Raw genomic sequence first — 17,146 nt, 5'->3', positions numbered from 1 at the left:
ACAAGAAGAGCATAAGCTTGTTCTAAACTTCCCCAAATATCACAAACATCCTTTGCATGAAAATCAGCTCGCAATACTGCTTTGGATCTCATGTTTATTAAATCATCTTTAATAAGATCTTCATCATTGATATCAATCATAAATGGGCTATGCACCCAAGTCTCCTGATCAAGGCTTTTGGGGGAAAAGTACCCTTCAAATGAGTTCTGTAGCGTTTTAAGATGTTCTGAGACTTCCTTTTGTATTTCTTCATTTAAATTTCTTGACGACAGTAGTTCTTCCAACATACAAAAATTTGCAGTAATAGCTACATCCACTCTTATTTTCCAAAGTGGCAGTTTACTAAAAAAAGATTTTAGTTTTTCAGTTGCATCCACAATTGTGACAGCAGGGCTTTGAAGAGACAGGTTTATTTCATTCAAATAGCTAAAAAATATCGGCTAAGTAAGCTAGTCCTTGCAAAAAGTTTTTACTCACCAGAATTTGATACAAATCTTTCAGAAATATCAAGACTTCTATGCGTCTTCTTGATAACCTGCGAACTTCTGTATAATACAGCAATACTTCGTGGTCAGATCCAATTTCTTGACAAAGTTTCTTAAACAGCTGGTGATTCAAAGCAGCTGGTGACTCAAAGCTTTTCTTATAAAGTTAATTATTTTGATACACGTGGCCATAACTCCTTTCAAGAAAGTAGGCAAAGTTGATGCCAATGCATGTCGGTGTAAGAAGCAATGAGTTATTTGACGTTAGGAATCTCTTTCTTGACCAATGTTGCAAAACCGAAGTGTTTCCAAACATTGCAGGTGCTCCATCTGTACACAAACTGCCCAGCTTATTTATCCAATTGACGCCATGTTTTGCAAAAAAACTTTTTATCATACTAAAAACATTCCTTGCTTTTGTTGTTCCCAAAAGTAATTTGCAAAACAGAAACTCTTTTTTCATACTTTGTGTTTCTATATGTACATAATTTACAAACACCATGAGCTGGCTACACTGTAATAAATCTGTGTTCTCGTCCAGTTGCATTCTGAATGGCATGCAAATGGACAAGAAGAAATGACAAAGAGTTAAGTTCATTTATGACCTGTTGCAAAACATTGTAAGACATTTCATCAATTCTAGAATGGGTGACATCATTTGACAAAGCACTGCTTCAACTTTCTTTCTTTGATCTCTACCACACACGAGTTCTATTATGTCTAGTAAACAAGGCTTTAGAAAAGTTTCTGCAATAGTGTGTGGCTTTTTTTGTTTGCCAATGCAATATGCAACTTTGAACAATGTTAAACTTTAACTCTAAACTTTTTGTGTTGGAGTAAAAACTAGTTTAGGTAAAGTTCCAGTATTCTCAAATCAAGCTTTTTTGGGTGGACAGATTTAAGATGTTCTGACAATTTTGACAGCTTCATACTGCTATTAGCAAGCACTTTATCACATAAAAAGTACTATGGTTTTTGTGTTCCATCTCATTCAGTTACAAAAGTGAAACCGTAGGTGACATATGAATCGTTATATTTTCTTTATTTTGACATTTTTAACAACTGTAAAAAAGAAAGAAAAAAATTTTCACAAAAGTACACTTCAATTACTGAAAAACCAATGAAATAAATAATGAAAGCTATATTATAAATAAATGTTATAAGGCGATGAAAATTATTGTGTAAAACAATATTCGCCTTCACTTGTGTGATAAAAAAACAATAATGGCACTTGAAAGTGTTGTTTGGCAGTGAAGTCTTGGCACATATGTCTTGCTATAAACTATCAATTAAAAATTTAAAAATTTAGTGTATTATTATATTATTTATATTTTTTCTAAATTTGTCCCATATTTTTTCTAGTCCATGGCATACATTCAGGTGGTCTTAACCATGGTCCAGGGACCACAGGTTAAGAAACCCTGATATATATATATATATATATATATATACAGTCTTCTCGGTTTTGCCGACACTTTTGCGATCAAGCCTTTTCGCGCTTGCCCACATGCCTGCAAAAACTTTGCAGAGTTTTGCTTTAAATTGCTGCAACGCTTTTTTGCTTATTTATTCAACTTTTATGTAAAATGACTTTTTTTACCAGTTTTTTTTTAATTATTTTATCTAGTATTTTTTTTTTTCATTTTTTATTTTTTTTTTGTTATTCGCCTCCTCAAGGCCAAGAAGGCCACTACAGGTGAGAAGGCTACTAAATAGTGGTAATATATATATATATATATATATATATATATATATATATATATATATATATATATATATATATATATATATATATATATATATATATATATATGTTTATATATATTTATATATATAAAGCTTTTGACAAAGTTTTGCATGCTGGTCTACTCTGCAAGCTTGTTTCCTATGGAGTATCTGGGAAAGTTTTTAAGATGATAAAATCATTTCTTTCTGACTGCTTTATTAAACACATCCTCAAAGGCTAACACTATCCTTCATTTCCAGTTACTTCTGGGGTACCTCAAGGTTCTATCCTTAGTCCTGTAATGTTTTTTGTCTATATCAATGATCTTCCAGACATACTACAGACATACTAATGATCTTCCAGACAACCTTAAAGTAGCTCTTATTTGTCCCTGTATGGAATACCTTTGTCATTTTTGGGCTGGTTCTATTGATGCTCTTTCTCTTCTAGACAAGGTCCAAAAATGCATTGTAAACGTAGTTGGACCTACTCTATCTGAGTGGGTCTAATTATCTATGTCTCATTCGTTTACTGTATCTGCCCCTGTATGCTCTAAAAACTTTTATTCGTCTAGTCTTTTTTCATGCATTTCAACCTTTGGAACTCTCTCCCATCTTCATGTTTTCCTGACTCCTACAACCTTCAACTCTTTAAGTCTCTATTCTTTTTTTTTTCCTAGTAACTCCATACTTAATAGTGGTTGCTTGCAGCCTTGTTGGCAGTGAATCAGAACAAAAAATATATATATACATATCAAATATTAAATGTAATTAAGTATAACAAATGTAAATAAACAATATTTATTGTGTCAATATATAACACTAAAACGAATAAAGATAAAATTGAAGATAAAATTATCTAAGAAGCTTTTATATAGCTCCAACCGTGTATACCTTTTAGCATACCAAAATAAAAGAATTTTAGCAATTTTCAATTTTAATTGTTCTATTAAAATTTGAAATTAAAATATGAATTAAGATATTGCCATTAAAGTTAAATTTAGTAGCGTAAATGATGAATTTTTTATTTCCCCCCCCCCCCCCCCCATCCCCCCGAAGAAGAAAAAAAACCGATCCCAGGGGTTTTTTTTCCAAAATAAAATGACCAAAAAAACAAGGCAATAGTGAAAAAACAAAGGCAATAGTGAAAAAGTCTTTTTGCAAAAGGTTTCATTGTCTTTTGGTTTAAAATTTTTTTTTGGTTTAAAAGTTTATATAGCTATAAAACGATAAATAGTTTTAATTTCTTCATCAATGGATTGCATTGGAGTTTTCTTTTTATGATATGCTTGAGTACTTTTTCCATCAAAGCTTAGCTGCATTTAATTTTTCCTGCAAGATTCCTCTGCAACTAACACAGATTTGCTTTTATGGACTGAATTATAGATTTTGCTTTATTTTTATCTTTATATCCTTTCTTTTTTATCTTTTTCTATAGATTGAGTCTGTTTATATTGCTACAAAATAAATCCAAGTGAGGATCGAGAAACACCTGTCAGTTTTAAAATATTATCTGTAATAATAAAATACAAGGATTTTTAAAATAAATTTCTGAAATATTTTTCAATTTAATATTTGTTTACTTATTTTAATCTGGTGGATAATAACCAATACATTATTAATGTAATGTTAGTAAATAACGATTAAAGGATAAACTTCACTTCATTCAAGTGACATCGTGACAACTAACATGTCAATAACAAGTTCATATATAGTTACTTTTTTTTTAATAATTTACTTTTTTCAAAGGAATACAAAAAACATACCTGGAAAGATTGTAAAAAAAAAAAAAATAGGCGCACAAACTTTTAAATTGACTTCCGTTCTACTTTCTTGTCAAACCGACTGTTATTCATAATTATTTTATTAATTTATATGATAGCTTGACAATTTCCCATAAAATGTTGGATATAACTACTTATGATGACCAGTTTAGTCACATTTAAAGCCTTTTAAAATAATTTGATAAGACCTAAAAGCAAATATACATAGAAATGGGTTGAAAAGCGAAGCGAAAAATGAAGTGACAAAGTGGCAAATAATAGGTATGAAGGATGGCTCAATGATCAGTAATAGAGAAATAGTAAGAAAATTAAAAATTTCAGAGAATTGCGTCAGATATACTCTAAAGATGTTTAAAACAACAGGTGGCATCCAATGTCATTCAGGATCAGGAAGGTTAAAAAGAACTGCTTAACACAAAAATAGTCATATATTTTGTCAAGTAAGAACCAATCCGATGTTAAGTTCTCACCGACGCATTTAGCGAAAACCGTGAAAAACGTATTTCTAAATAAATCTAACACTGAATTATGTAGAAATTTATTGATCTGATTTTTTTTTTGAATTTGGCAGTTTTATTGCCACAGATGACATACCAAAAAGGATCATTGTTCGTTCTTGATTTATTTATTTTATTTCATTCAGTTTTGAGTCAAATCTGAAGGTAAATATTATTATGTGTGACATTACTACTCAATTTTTTGGCTGATGCTATTGGCTATTGTGTTGCGAAGAATATCCTCAGGTATTTCAACAAAAATTGCGCCTGGTTTGTTAGTTTTAGATGTCAGCTGTCTGACAAAATTTGGTATTACTTTTTTTTGATTTATGAGCTTAAAAATTTCATTTATTTTTGACTTGTCTTCTTTTGATTTCATTTCTACGCTTTCTTTAGTTGATTTACTCTTCTCTTTTTCTTGTCTAATTCTTTAATGGCCATGTTTGTTACCACCAGCTGCTCTGTTGACTTATTTTTTTTATTATAGTTGTTTGGGAATGTGAACTGACATTCAGTGTATATCAATTGACCCGTTTTAGAAAGTTCATTTGTTATTAGATTTTGCCAACTCTCTTGATTAGAGGCCTATACTCTAAATAACAATGAATTACCTCCTGCCATAAATTTAAAATCAATAGCTAAGAGGGCTACCACCCTAGCAATAGTAGTGGGTTACCTCTTGTTGTGAATTTATTAACTTTATCAACTCAAATAGAAGTACAGTTTATATGTGTTTTTTCCCATTTTTGTAATTTTTTTAATAGTAATATATAAAGTTATATATTATAATTGCAATATAAAATATAGAATAAAATATAATAATATAATATATTTAATGATATATAAAGTTTTTATAACATTTATTATATAGAGCTACCCATGCAATGCAAATGATTTGCAATTAATTTCAGAACTTGGTAGAGGAGCTTATGGCGTAGTAGAAAAAATGAAACATGTTGCAACTGGTATTGAGATGGCAGTAAAAGTAATTAATTTTTTTATTTTTTGCTTTTTGCTTTATTATTAAAAAAAAGACAAAGTTGTTAATAAAATTAATAATTTTATTAATAAATATTTTATAGCGTATTCGCCATACTGTTAACTCAACTGAACAGCGTCGATTACTTATGGATTTAGATGTAAATATGCGTTTAAGCAATTATCCATACACTGTTCATTTTTATGGTGCATTATTCAAAGAGGTATTGAGGTTTTTAGTTGTCAATATTTTTTGTCTGGTGACCAAAGTTCAGCACTTTTTAAAAACTCCAGGCTCTGGTTTCATTGATTTTTTTAAATGTTGACAAATTATTTTTTTTTAGACAACATTTAACCTCTAAATGGTATTGCAAGTAAAATTTATTTAAGTTTACTAACAAATAGTAGAGGCTGTTAAGTACAGGCTGAACTAAACTTTTGGTTAATGCACGTACCCAAGTTATTTAACATGTTATACTCAGGGTGTTCACTCTGCTGGAAAAACTAAAAAAAAACTGTTTTTAAAAAATACGCTGGAAAAACTGGAATATTTTAAGCAACATTGGTGATGGAAAAACTTGATTTTTTTTTTTTTTTAAATAGTTGTTTAGTAGTTTAATTTGTGTTTAGTTATTAAATTTTTGAAGATTTTTTTAAATCTTACTAACTTTGAAGTTTTTTTACTTTTTAGAGTTTTATATTTTTAATTTTTTATAATTATTTTAGTTATTGATAATAGTTAGTAATTATTATAACAATTAATATATAATAATATAATTATTGATAATAATTAGTAATTATTTAAAATTAGTTAAAAAAGTGAAGCATCAAAGATGATTTAAAGATTGGCTAAAGAAAGATTTTAAAAATGATACTTAAGCAAAATGTGTGGTTTGCCACAGGTCAATAGCACTCAATAATAGTCAACAGCAAAGACTGAGCACCCACTTAATAGTTTAAGAGGGCGCTAAGCCTTGGCAGAGCATGCAAAAGGAGCAAAGCACAATATAAAATTAAGAAAAGTGAAAGGATTCTTTGAAAAACCAAAAGAGAAAAGTTCTTTAACATCTGCCTTTTCTGATTCTAACAAGTCAATTACAGAAAAACAAAAGACATTAGACTCGTGTATCAAAAAACTAGATTTTGCTAAGGCTGAAATTATTTGGCAGCTTAAAAATGTGGATAGTGATTTTTCTCTACATTTAAATGATGACTTAAGTTTTACATGTTTTTACAGCTATGTTTCCCATTTCATTTACAGATATGTTTCACAATTTCAGATGGGTTGAAGCAAAGTTTCATACAAGTTAAATCATGGTTTAGCTTCTTATTTAAAATCAGTTTTGTTAGAAATTTAAAACTGTCAGACATCAATGGCTATTCTTTTGATGAGAGTTTAAATGAGACCTCTCAAACTTCTGAAATGGATATTTATATTAGATTCTGGGATGTTAATAAAAATCATGTAAATGTCTGTTATTATGAATCAAGTGTCTTAAGTCATACAACACAGCATGACATTAACTTATTTCAAAGATATTGTTGAAAATTTGGAAATAAAAAAACTTTACCAAGTATAAATGGATGGTCCCAATGTCAATCTAAAATTTTTCGATGAATTCGGTACAAGTTTGACTGAAACTCTTTTACATTTTGTTATTATAATTGGAGCTTGCAATTTGCATATTATCCTTGGCAGTTTAAAAGCTGGAGATGCTCTCACAAAATGGAATCTGCATAAAGTTTTAAATTCTGCCTACCATATTTTACATGATAGTCCTGCAAGGTGAGAAGTAACTATGTTGCTGTTTCATTTGTCTATCCTCTTAACTTCGGCTCAACAAGGTAACTACTTCTACTGCACTAGCTCCATTCAAAACATTAATTCACATGCTTAAGACGATCAAGTTTTTACATGACATTTAGTTACTGGCAATTATAGTAAGACAGGCAACATTTGCTGAGAGACATCTGACTCGCTGACTCAAAAGCTGACATCAAAAAATTAAATCAAAACGTTAAGGTTGCAAAAAAAAAGCTATTTTAATGATGGAAAATGAGATTACAGAGTGAATGGAACTTGCAGAGAAAAAAAGTGACCTGAGTTACGTTAAGAAAGGGAATGGATTAAAAAGAAAAAGTATTAAAACAAGAATTTGAGTTTATAGAAAAATAAATTGATGTACTTGAAAATAAGAAAAAAATATTGTTATGTTAGTTTTTATTAACAAATGAATGTCTTATTTTATTTCATTATATCTTACTGTTATTATTATCCTAAGTTGTTTCTCCTTTAAGGTTTCTGATTTTGTGATTTATTGAGAAATTTTGCTATTTTTTTATCTTAACTAAAATAAAAAAGTGCTTTAATTAGATTGTGTCTTCCAAAAGAGTTTTTTGGATAATATAACTAGAAACTTGGTAAGCCTTCAAGTAGTTCTTTATTTTAAATTATTATTAATTAGCTGTCATGAATATTTTGTTTTTGTTTTTAGCTTTTTTTAAGTTAATTGCTTAAATTTGTTCTTCAGTCATTGTTATGACTGACTATTTAGTATAGTATTTATAGCGTTAATGCCTTTTTAATTAATTACAGTTTTTTTCAAGTTTGTAGTACACAAATTTAAGTAGTATTTAGATTTAAGTAGTATTTAGATTTAAGTAGTATTTAGATTTATTTAGATTACATACTTTTATGTTTATTATTACAGTGGTTTAAAACAATTTTTGTATCACTTCGGAAATATCATTAGTGCTGCAATTCAAGTGTTTTTTTTTAAACTTATGCAGGAAAAAGTTATGAGTTTCAGCACCAAAATCTTGGAAAAAACATATCTAAATAAAGTAATAAGTGCTGGAGTTTTTTTAAATTTTGACACTCTGCATACTAAAGATGTTCTGCATACAAAAATGACTTTACTTGAGCAAATGCAGAATTATTTTATATTTGTTAACTTCACAAGCTTAGCTTCTTGTGCTAATTACAAAATTAGACTTTATTTGGGTGGCACCAAAGTGCGATCAGTGATGTCAAAAACAGTCTAGAATTGCCCCTGATATATATATGTGTGTGTGTGTGTGTGTGTGTGTGTGTGTGTGTGTGTGTGTGTGTGTGTGTGTGTGTGTGTGTGTGTGTGTGTGTGTGTGTGTGTGTATATGTATATATATATATATATATATATATACAGTATCGAACAAAACGAGTGCAACCAAATAATGCTAATTTAGTTTCTTTATATAAAAGTGCTGCATTTTTTCAATTTAGAGAAATAACCATGTAACTGTTTAGAGACAAAGTTCTTTAAGTTTTATTCATCACAAAGTTCATTATTCGTACACAAAAATTAATAAATTAATCAAAAGTATTAAAAAAAGTTGATTTCCTTTTGGACAAAACAAGTGCAACTCAACAAAATGTTGACCAAGCTGTATTTCGCTATCAATATTTCGTGGCGAATCCTTTGTTGTTGATCACAGCCTTGCATCTTCGAGGCATAGATTCGATCAGGTGATCAATGAAACTTTGTGGAATCGCTGCCCAGGCCTTTTGGATTTGTTTAAACAATTGATCCTTATTACGAACACCTTCACGATTAATTCTGCGGTTGACGATCTCCCACAGGTTCTCGATAGGGTTGAGATCCGGTGATGGATTGAGGCGGCCAATCCATCACCGATAGGTGGTTGTCTTGCAAAATATTTCTGGATATTTCTGGATGCTACTGGGTGCTTCCAGATGCTGCTTCTGGAAACTTCTGGAAGCTTCTGCATGCTTCTGGAAACTTCTGGATACTTCCTTTAATTATTAAAAAACTTCCGTGACGTTGACACGGACCAGACTTAAGAAAATGAAACAAACCAAAAAAGTTGCACTTGTTTTGTCCGCTGCAAAATGGCACTTGTCAACGAAATTCTGCCTGTGTGCTGTCACCTGTCATATATATATATATATATATATATATATATATATATATATATATATATATATATATATATATATATATATATATATATATATATATATATACATATATATATATATATATATACATATATATATATATATATATACATATATATATATATATACATATATATATATATATATATACATATATATATATATACATATATATATATATATGTATATATATATATATATATATATATGATATATATATATATATATATATATATACATATATATATATATATATATATATATATATATATATATATATATATATATATATATATATATATATATATATATATATATATATATATATATATGCTTTAAGCAGTCAACATACTGTTGACTGCTTAAAGCATGCTATAAAAAGTATATAATAAATAATATTATCTCTAATAACAGCATTTTTAAAAATTCAGGAGAGGGAAAGCTCTAAATATATAATAATGCTTTTGAAATGTAATGGAAAAACAGGAAGTAAAAATAAGCAAAAAATCTTTGGACTCCTTTTTTTACTGTTTTTATAACCATTGATCTATGGTTATCAAAAACAAAACCTTCTTGAACATTTTTTCTCCTTTGCACACTTGAAACTGTGCATGTTTGAAACAAAAGGCAAGATAAATAATATTATATTATTTATATTGCAAGTTTTTATATCAGGGATGTGGAGTCCAGGTCTCCGGATTTGAAAGTTACAAAAAGATTACTTCTTCCTAGTTTTTAATATCCATGAGCTCTTAAAACATAAAAAAGCTTATGGGCAACAAATTAAATGATTTTTAACTTAGAGGAACAATCAATTTTTGAACCTGGAGTCCTTAGGTATAATCGTGACAAGGATTCCAGGACTCCATCCTTAAAAACAATAAGTTCCAATCCAAGTCATTAAATTTCATGAATTTTTTTTCTTGTAGCAGATCATAAGTCAACCAACATATTTAGAGCTTCTGGAGTCCAGAGAAAAATCAAGATATAAAGCCAGAGTCCTTTTGGGACTCCCCATCCCTTCTTTGTATTGCATTGTGTTAAAACCTTATTTGTATAAATAATATTATTTAGGGTGATGTTTGGATATGTATGCAGTTGATGAGAACTTCATTAGATCATTTTTATAAAATTGTTTCAGATCGAAACCAAAAAATTCCAGAATATGTACTAAAGAAAGTTTCGTTTGCAGTAAGTTTTATTTTTATAAAATTAATATAAACTATAAAATGTATAGTTATATTATTAGCAGTAAGTATGGACAGCATGTCCTTACTTACTACTAATAATATGTCAAAATGTATAGTTATATTATTAGCAGTAAGTAAGTAAGTAAGTAAGGACCTGTAAAAACATTGAAAATATAGGACCTGTAAAGCAAATTGTAGTAGGTCTATTTTTCAATGATTTTTTCTGATCATTTTACAAATACTTAAGGTTTCTTTTTTTTTTTTTTTCATATTTGCTCAAAACCTAGTCATAAGAACACAAATCATCTGTCAAAAATTAGTTACAAATTTTGAAAAAAATGTGTAAATCTGATAATTTGCTAGCTAGCATGTTTCTCTTTTGTTTCCATAACACCCCCACTCCATCTTTACTTATAAAAGATGTTAAATGCTAAAAAATGGTTTTCTGTTAAAAATAGAATATGATAATTCAATTTTTTTTCCAGATTTTTTTATTAACAAAAAAGAACAGAAAAGATTTATTTAAAAATCTTTTTTTTTATTTATTGCTGTACATGTTTAAAAAGTATTTTCTTATTGTTATTTTTTCATTATTATTGTTTGTTTTCAATCTTCTTTTAATTTCAGGTAGTTTCAGCCCTTGAGTACTTACATAAGACATTACATGTTATACACAGAGGTATTTATAATTAATAATAGTGAATTTAGGTATTTTCAACATTATGCAGGTAATAAATGCAGTAGTGTAGTTATAGAACGCTCATTTCATAAGCAAAAAGTCCCTAGTTCGATTCCCAATTTTTTAAAATTTTTAATTGGATTAAAGATTTAAACTATAATATAAGAAAATTATGATTTTGTCCTCACATACAACATTGTACATAGTTGTACATGATATTGGGAATTATATAGTGATAATAATTCTTTGAGAATGTTTATATTGCTATTTACTATCTGTTTATTGGAGCTTTTTATTTATTTATTGTTTATTGGTTAATTGTAGAAAAGAATCAAAGAAGCAATAAGCAGTAGAAAAAAATTTATTTCTAAATTTATGTTATTTTATAGTATGGCTTCTAGTATGTGAACTATAACTTGTTATAATTTTAAACATTACAAAATAAAATAGGGAATGGCTGTGTTTTGGATATTGTTGGTTGTCATTTTCAGGACAAAAAAAAAAAAGATATAAAACTCAAAAGATCCATAGCTCATAAATATTCATGCAAATGAAAAAAATATGGAGCAAATTAAATTTCAAATCAAAGATCCAATCATACAGTGAACTGTTTAATAATTCTAAAAAAAAAAAAAACAAGTAAAAAAAACTGTAGTAAGAAACATTTTTAGATTTTACAAGGGGATTGTTGTTTGGACACATTTACAATCATTTACTAACATTATTAAAAAGTCTGGAAAAAAAAAATTAAAAGAAAATAATGCATTTAAAGATCAAAATTGCTGATTAAAAATATTTTGGGGTGGTGACTCTTTTTAATATAATTGTAATAATAATAATAATGCAATATAAAATGCAATCATCCAAAAACCTTTTCATCCATGACATCCTCCATTAAAAGTCTTGTCACAAAAAAAATCAAGATTTTTTTTGTATTTTTGTATATTTAATAAATATCTGAATTAGTTTCCTCTGTTTGTTGTTTGTGACAAAAATTTAATTTAGGTAATAATTAGTTTATTTTAGCTAAATTTATAATTTCTGAAAATGTTAAATGTTTAGAACAAATGTGTGTCAAGCATGAGATGAGCAATTTTTTGATTAGCATTGATGAATATTCTAAAAGTATAATCTATGAATTTCTGTTGATCACAACATGAATGGTCACAGCATAGACTGCAAATTTTATTTTAATACATTTATCCTGTTGTCAACATACAATTATTAACACGCGATGTTAATAATGTGTATAATGTGTTTTATTGTGTTCGTTTAAATAGAGTCATGTTTTTGATTTAAATAATTTTAGACAAGCTTCTGGGCAATATTTTCTGCTTTTTCAAAGTTTAGAAATATGTGAACTTACATAGTTAACATAGTTATAAAAGAACTACATAGTTAACACTTTTTTTTTTTAAGTCTAAAAATTTTTTTTAATTTTTTTTTGTATTTAATGTATATTTTTATCTAATTTAAAAATATTAATGTTGATGGCTTTTGGTTTAGATGTAAAACCTTCAAACATACTTGTAAATTATGATGGAGAGATCAAACTATGTGATTTTGGAATTAGTGGTCACTTAGTTGACTCTCTTGCAAAAACATTAAGTGCAGGCTGCAAACCTTACATGGCGGTATAAGTTTAAATTAAGTCACTTTAAAAAAATTAGGATCTAAATATATTTATTTATAATTGTTATTTAAATATCTTTTTTAGCCAGAGAGGATTAATCCAAACAAAGGGGATACTGGTTATGATATACGGTCAGACGTTTGGAGTTTGGGTATTACAATTGTAAGTTTTTTTTTAATTCAGCTGAAAGTTTTTTAATTTTTATGATAAAAAGGTTTGAAACAATTTAAATTTTTTTTTTTTTAAATAGTTTCTCAATACCTGCAAATTAATAAACATATCTTTTTTTTTTTCTTGACCCTTATTTTTTAAACATATTTTTTGAATGCTAAAATGTATATTATTATTTTTTTTAAATTAATTTCAACCAAGGGGCTACTGGGAGCATTTTATAAAGACGTTTTGTTCCTGGGGGCATTTTTGTCCCTGTGTTGTCAGTATTAGCACACAAAAATTGCAATTTTATAATTGCAACTTTGCAGTTCAAAATGCAAAATATATTTGTAACTAACGTATTTGTGCTAATATTAAACAGATAATAGTAAGCAGGAAGTCTTCCTTCTCCTGTACAAATTGAATTTAAAATATTTTAAAAAAGGTGTTTAAAACAATTTACCTTCATTAAACTTTTTTGAGGTTTTAATTCCTGATGCACAAATCTTGAGAAACGTTGGAAAACAACAAACTTTCTTCCTCCAAAATACTTTAAAAGTTTTTTAAATTGTAAATTTATCACTAAAATACAATTAAAGTGATAAAAACTTTAAAATTTTTTATCACTTAACACTGTGTCATAAATCGACCCTCAGGTTGTACTTTATCCAACTTAAAAAATAATATGACATCATATAGATATTTATTAGAAAATTAAAAATTAAACAATTTAAAAATCCAAGGGTGCATTTTTAGACTGGGGGGGTTCAAAATGCTATTGAAACTTTTGATAATAGGAGGGCTGAGGGCCTTGGCCCTCAACTTGCCAGATTTTTATCATAAAATATAAATCTAACATAAAATATACAAATATATTTAAATTTTTTGTTTACACCCCCTCCCACCACTTTCCCCAGAAAAAAATATGCATTGCGATCCTTGCAAGGTACCAAGGTAAGATGTTGTTGGACTCTTATTTATACAAAATGATGACTTGATACCATAAAGCCCAAAATATAAAAAAGGGGGTCTTACTTTTTATCAATTTTACCAGTAGGGAATAAAAATATGAAGTACTTATGGTTTTTACTAATTGTTGCATCAAATCTTTTTAAAATAGTTTTTGGCGTGAAATGCTTTAAAATTTAAATTTTCTATATTTTAAAAAATTTGTATTATATACTCATGACATTGTTATAATCTTAGCAAATAGGAAATGAATATAAATAGTTGTGTTAGTTGGAGGAAAAAAAACTAAAAAGAGTCTTATTGCAGTCCAAGATACTATTGAAAAACTGGTACAGCTGTATTTATACTCTGGGTACATGAAAGAAATTGCAATTTCCACATATTTTTTCAATATGTGGTAATTGCAAAAGTAATTTGTACATGCTTGCAAAAAGAAAGAAACCACTGACGAGGTGGACACAGAAGATAGAAAAGGTTAGGTTTAATTTAATTGCATTTGTTAAAATATAATTTTAAAATATCTGTTAAAACATAAAGATGTGCAAATGTCAACTTTGTCATAAAAAGATCAAATGTTAATTTTGAATAATTATTATTTATAGTGATTGGAATTCCAAGAACTGCAAGTCTGACATTATTACAATTGAAATTGATGAGAGCTTTTCTACTTTTCCATAAAACATATCTAAATGTTTGTCAATAATAGGTAATATATACAGAAGATTTTTGAATATTACATGATATTGGTATAGTCAAATTGTTATCAACAATATATTTAGGTCATGGCTTAGAGCACAAAGACTGCAAATCAACTGCTGTAAAAAACCTTACATCATCGGCATTAGAACAAGGTATGCACAGTGCAGAGCAGGTGGTTTCTTCAATAATCAAGGTAAAAATGAACATAAAACAAGTAAATTCAGGTGATCTACTTTATTTAGCCATGTGCGGAAAACCTTTAATAATAAGAGTTGGTTGTCCTGAAAAAAAAAGAGACAGAAATCAAATTCAACAAATCTCTTTTGAAACATTCAAGCAACTTCAAACAAATCTTGATCTTTCAAACAGAGGAACTAGAAAACTGATTTCTACTCTTAACAAGGTCACAGGAAAGAAGTGACAAAGTTACTGTCAGATCTTGAATTAACTGTAAAAAATAATTACGGTCTTCAATCCATGAAATTTGAAGTTAGGGATAAAAAGGTTGATAGAAACCTGGTTTTTGTAAAAGATTCTTCAGATTTTGTTATGAGCATTATAAGTGAGAGAGTTGAATCTTTATAATACCATTGTACAAGTATCAATTGATGGAGGTGGAGGTTCTTTGGAAATAATTGCCAACATCTTTGATGCAGGTGAAACTGAAGTTAACAGTAATAATATAAAAAACAGAAGTAAATGTCGAGGATCAAACAAATATATGGGGTCTGGTGTGCAACATATACAGTTTATTGCTTTGCTGAAGATGTTCCTGAAACATCAGAATATATAACAAATTTAGATATTATCCAGCTAGATACCTGGGTTTTCATATTGCATGGGATTTAAAGTTGGCTAACATGATTATGGGCTTATCTGGCCATGTTGGCATTCATGCATGTTTATATTGTGAAAGTGAAAAGACTGTAAATACAGGAACTCTAAGAATGTTTGGAAGCCTTGATCTTCATCTTTCAGAGTTTCAAGCAGCAGGAGAAAAATAAGAAACAGCTGTATAAAAAATGTTATACAAGGAAGGCTTATTTATCTTAATGAAGATCCAAAAGTTAGACTGATAAACAAAATTTCTCCATCACCATTTCATATATTTATGAGTTTTATTAATGATCTCGGCGACCTAGTTTTTACTCTCTGGCCAAAATTGCTAAACTTTATTCAGTGGCTGTCTGGAAAATACATTCTCAGACATGGCTATCAAGGAGAAGGGTTTGATGGAGTGAACTGTAACAAGATATTGAATAATCTTCAAGATCTAAAGGCTGCATTCCTTAATTACATGTTTCAAAGATTTACAGTGTGTTGTGGATCACTGCTTCTGTGAAATCCTTAGTCTTAATATCAAGCATTCTATTGCTAGATTAAAAGACTCATTTAATTACCTAATTTAAAGATTATGATTACACCTTACCCATGGAACATGGAAGGTCCGCATCATGTTATGGAAGGTCCACATCATGTATGGAAGGTCCGCATCAATATAGATCTGTCAAAGTATTTAGCTTTATAGAATTTTCTATAAAACTTAACTTCTGCCTGCAAATCATCGAAAGGCCGAATTTGGGTTTGCAATAATCAATATTTGATAATAATATGTTAAAAGATAAAATATTAAGTAAAAATAAAAGATATATAAATTTAGCATAAAGATGTTATAAAAATAAAGTATATTTTAGTGCATCAAGTCGTCATTTATTATCATTAGTATTTGAACAAGTCTTACAATGTACCATAAAATGCGAGTCTTGGTAAATTGCAAAGATCGCAGCGCATGCTTTTTTCTGATGAAGGTGGAGGGAGGGGGATGTAAACAAAAAATTTAAATATATTTGTCTATTTTATGCTAGATTTATATTTTATATAAAAAAATTTTGCAAGATGAGCGTCAAGGCCCCTCTGCCCTTCTATTATCAATATTTTCAATAAGATTTTAAACCCCCTCTGACTCAAAATACACCCCTGGATTTTTAAAATGTTTAATTTTTAATTTCCTAAAAAATATCTGTATGATGGCATTTTTTTTTTAAGATAAAGTACAACCTGAGGGCCGGTTTATGACACAGTGTTAAATGAAGCTAGGCTAGTGTTATCTATGACTTAAATTTGTTTGCTAGAGCAAGTTTTAGCCATGAGTATTATAACATGTTCCATGCAAGAACATATAAAAAAATTTATAGAGGTTAAAACTGGAATTGGGAGTAAGAAAATGGTAAGCACAATAAAGAATGTAAATCTTACCCGATGCTTATTTTACAATGGATTGGTTATACAGTTTCTTAAGAATTCGGTAGTGAAAGATAAAACAAGAAAAAAGATTATTTTGTAAGATGTTGTAAGAGACTCTGTAGTTAAAGTGTTGCCATTCATTCAGAACT

At 28.4% G+C, this 17,146-nt stretch overlaps 1 protein-coding gene across 1 annotated transcript in view; it reads left to right on the top strand.

The window, feature by feature from the left end:
* Window positions 1-17,146, top strand: part of LOC100209591 (dual specificity mitogen-activated protein kinase kinase 6) — a 51,431-nt gene that overhangs the window by 31,254 nt on the left and 3,031 nt on the right. Inside the window, exons 4-9 of the mRNA XM_065802984.1 lie at window positions 5,363-5,476; window positions 5,574-5,693; window positions 10,505-10,621; window positions 11,248-11,299; window positions 12,806-12,933; window positions 13,017-13,094. Coding sequence (XP_065659056.1) covers window positions 5,363-5,476; window positions 5,574-5,693; window positions 10,505-10,621; window positions 11,248-11,299; window positions 12,806-12,933; window positions 13,017-13,094 — 609 coding nt within the window. The remainder of the gene's footprint in view (window positions 1-5,362; window positions 5,477-5,573; window positions 5,694-10,504; window positions 10,622-11,247; window positions 11,300-12,805; window positions 12,934-13,016; window positions 13,095-17,146) is intronic.

Source organism: Hydra vulgaris, chromosome 08 (assembly GCF_038396675.1).
Source record: "Hydra vulgaris chromosome 08, alternate assembly HydraT2T_AEP".
Lineage (NCBI taxonomy): Eukaryota > Metazoa > Cnidaria > Hydrozoa > Anthoathecata > Hydridae > Hydra > Hydra vulgaris.
Note: the sequence above shows the minus strand (reverse complement) of the source record. Positions and strands in the feature narration are given on the sequence as shown.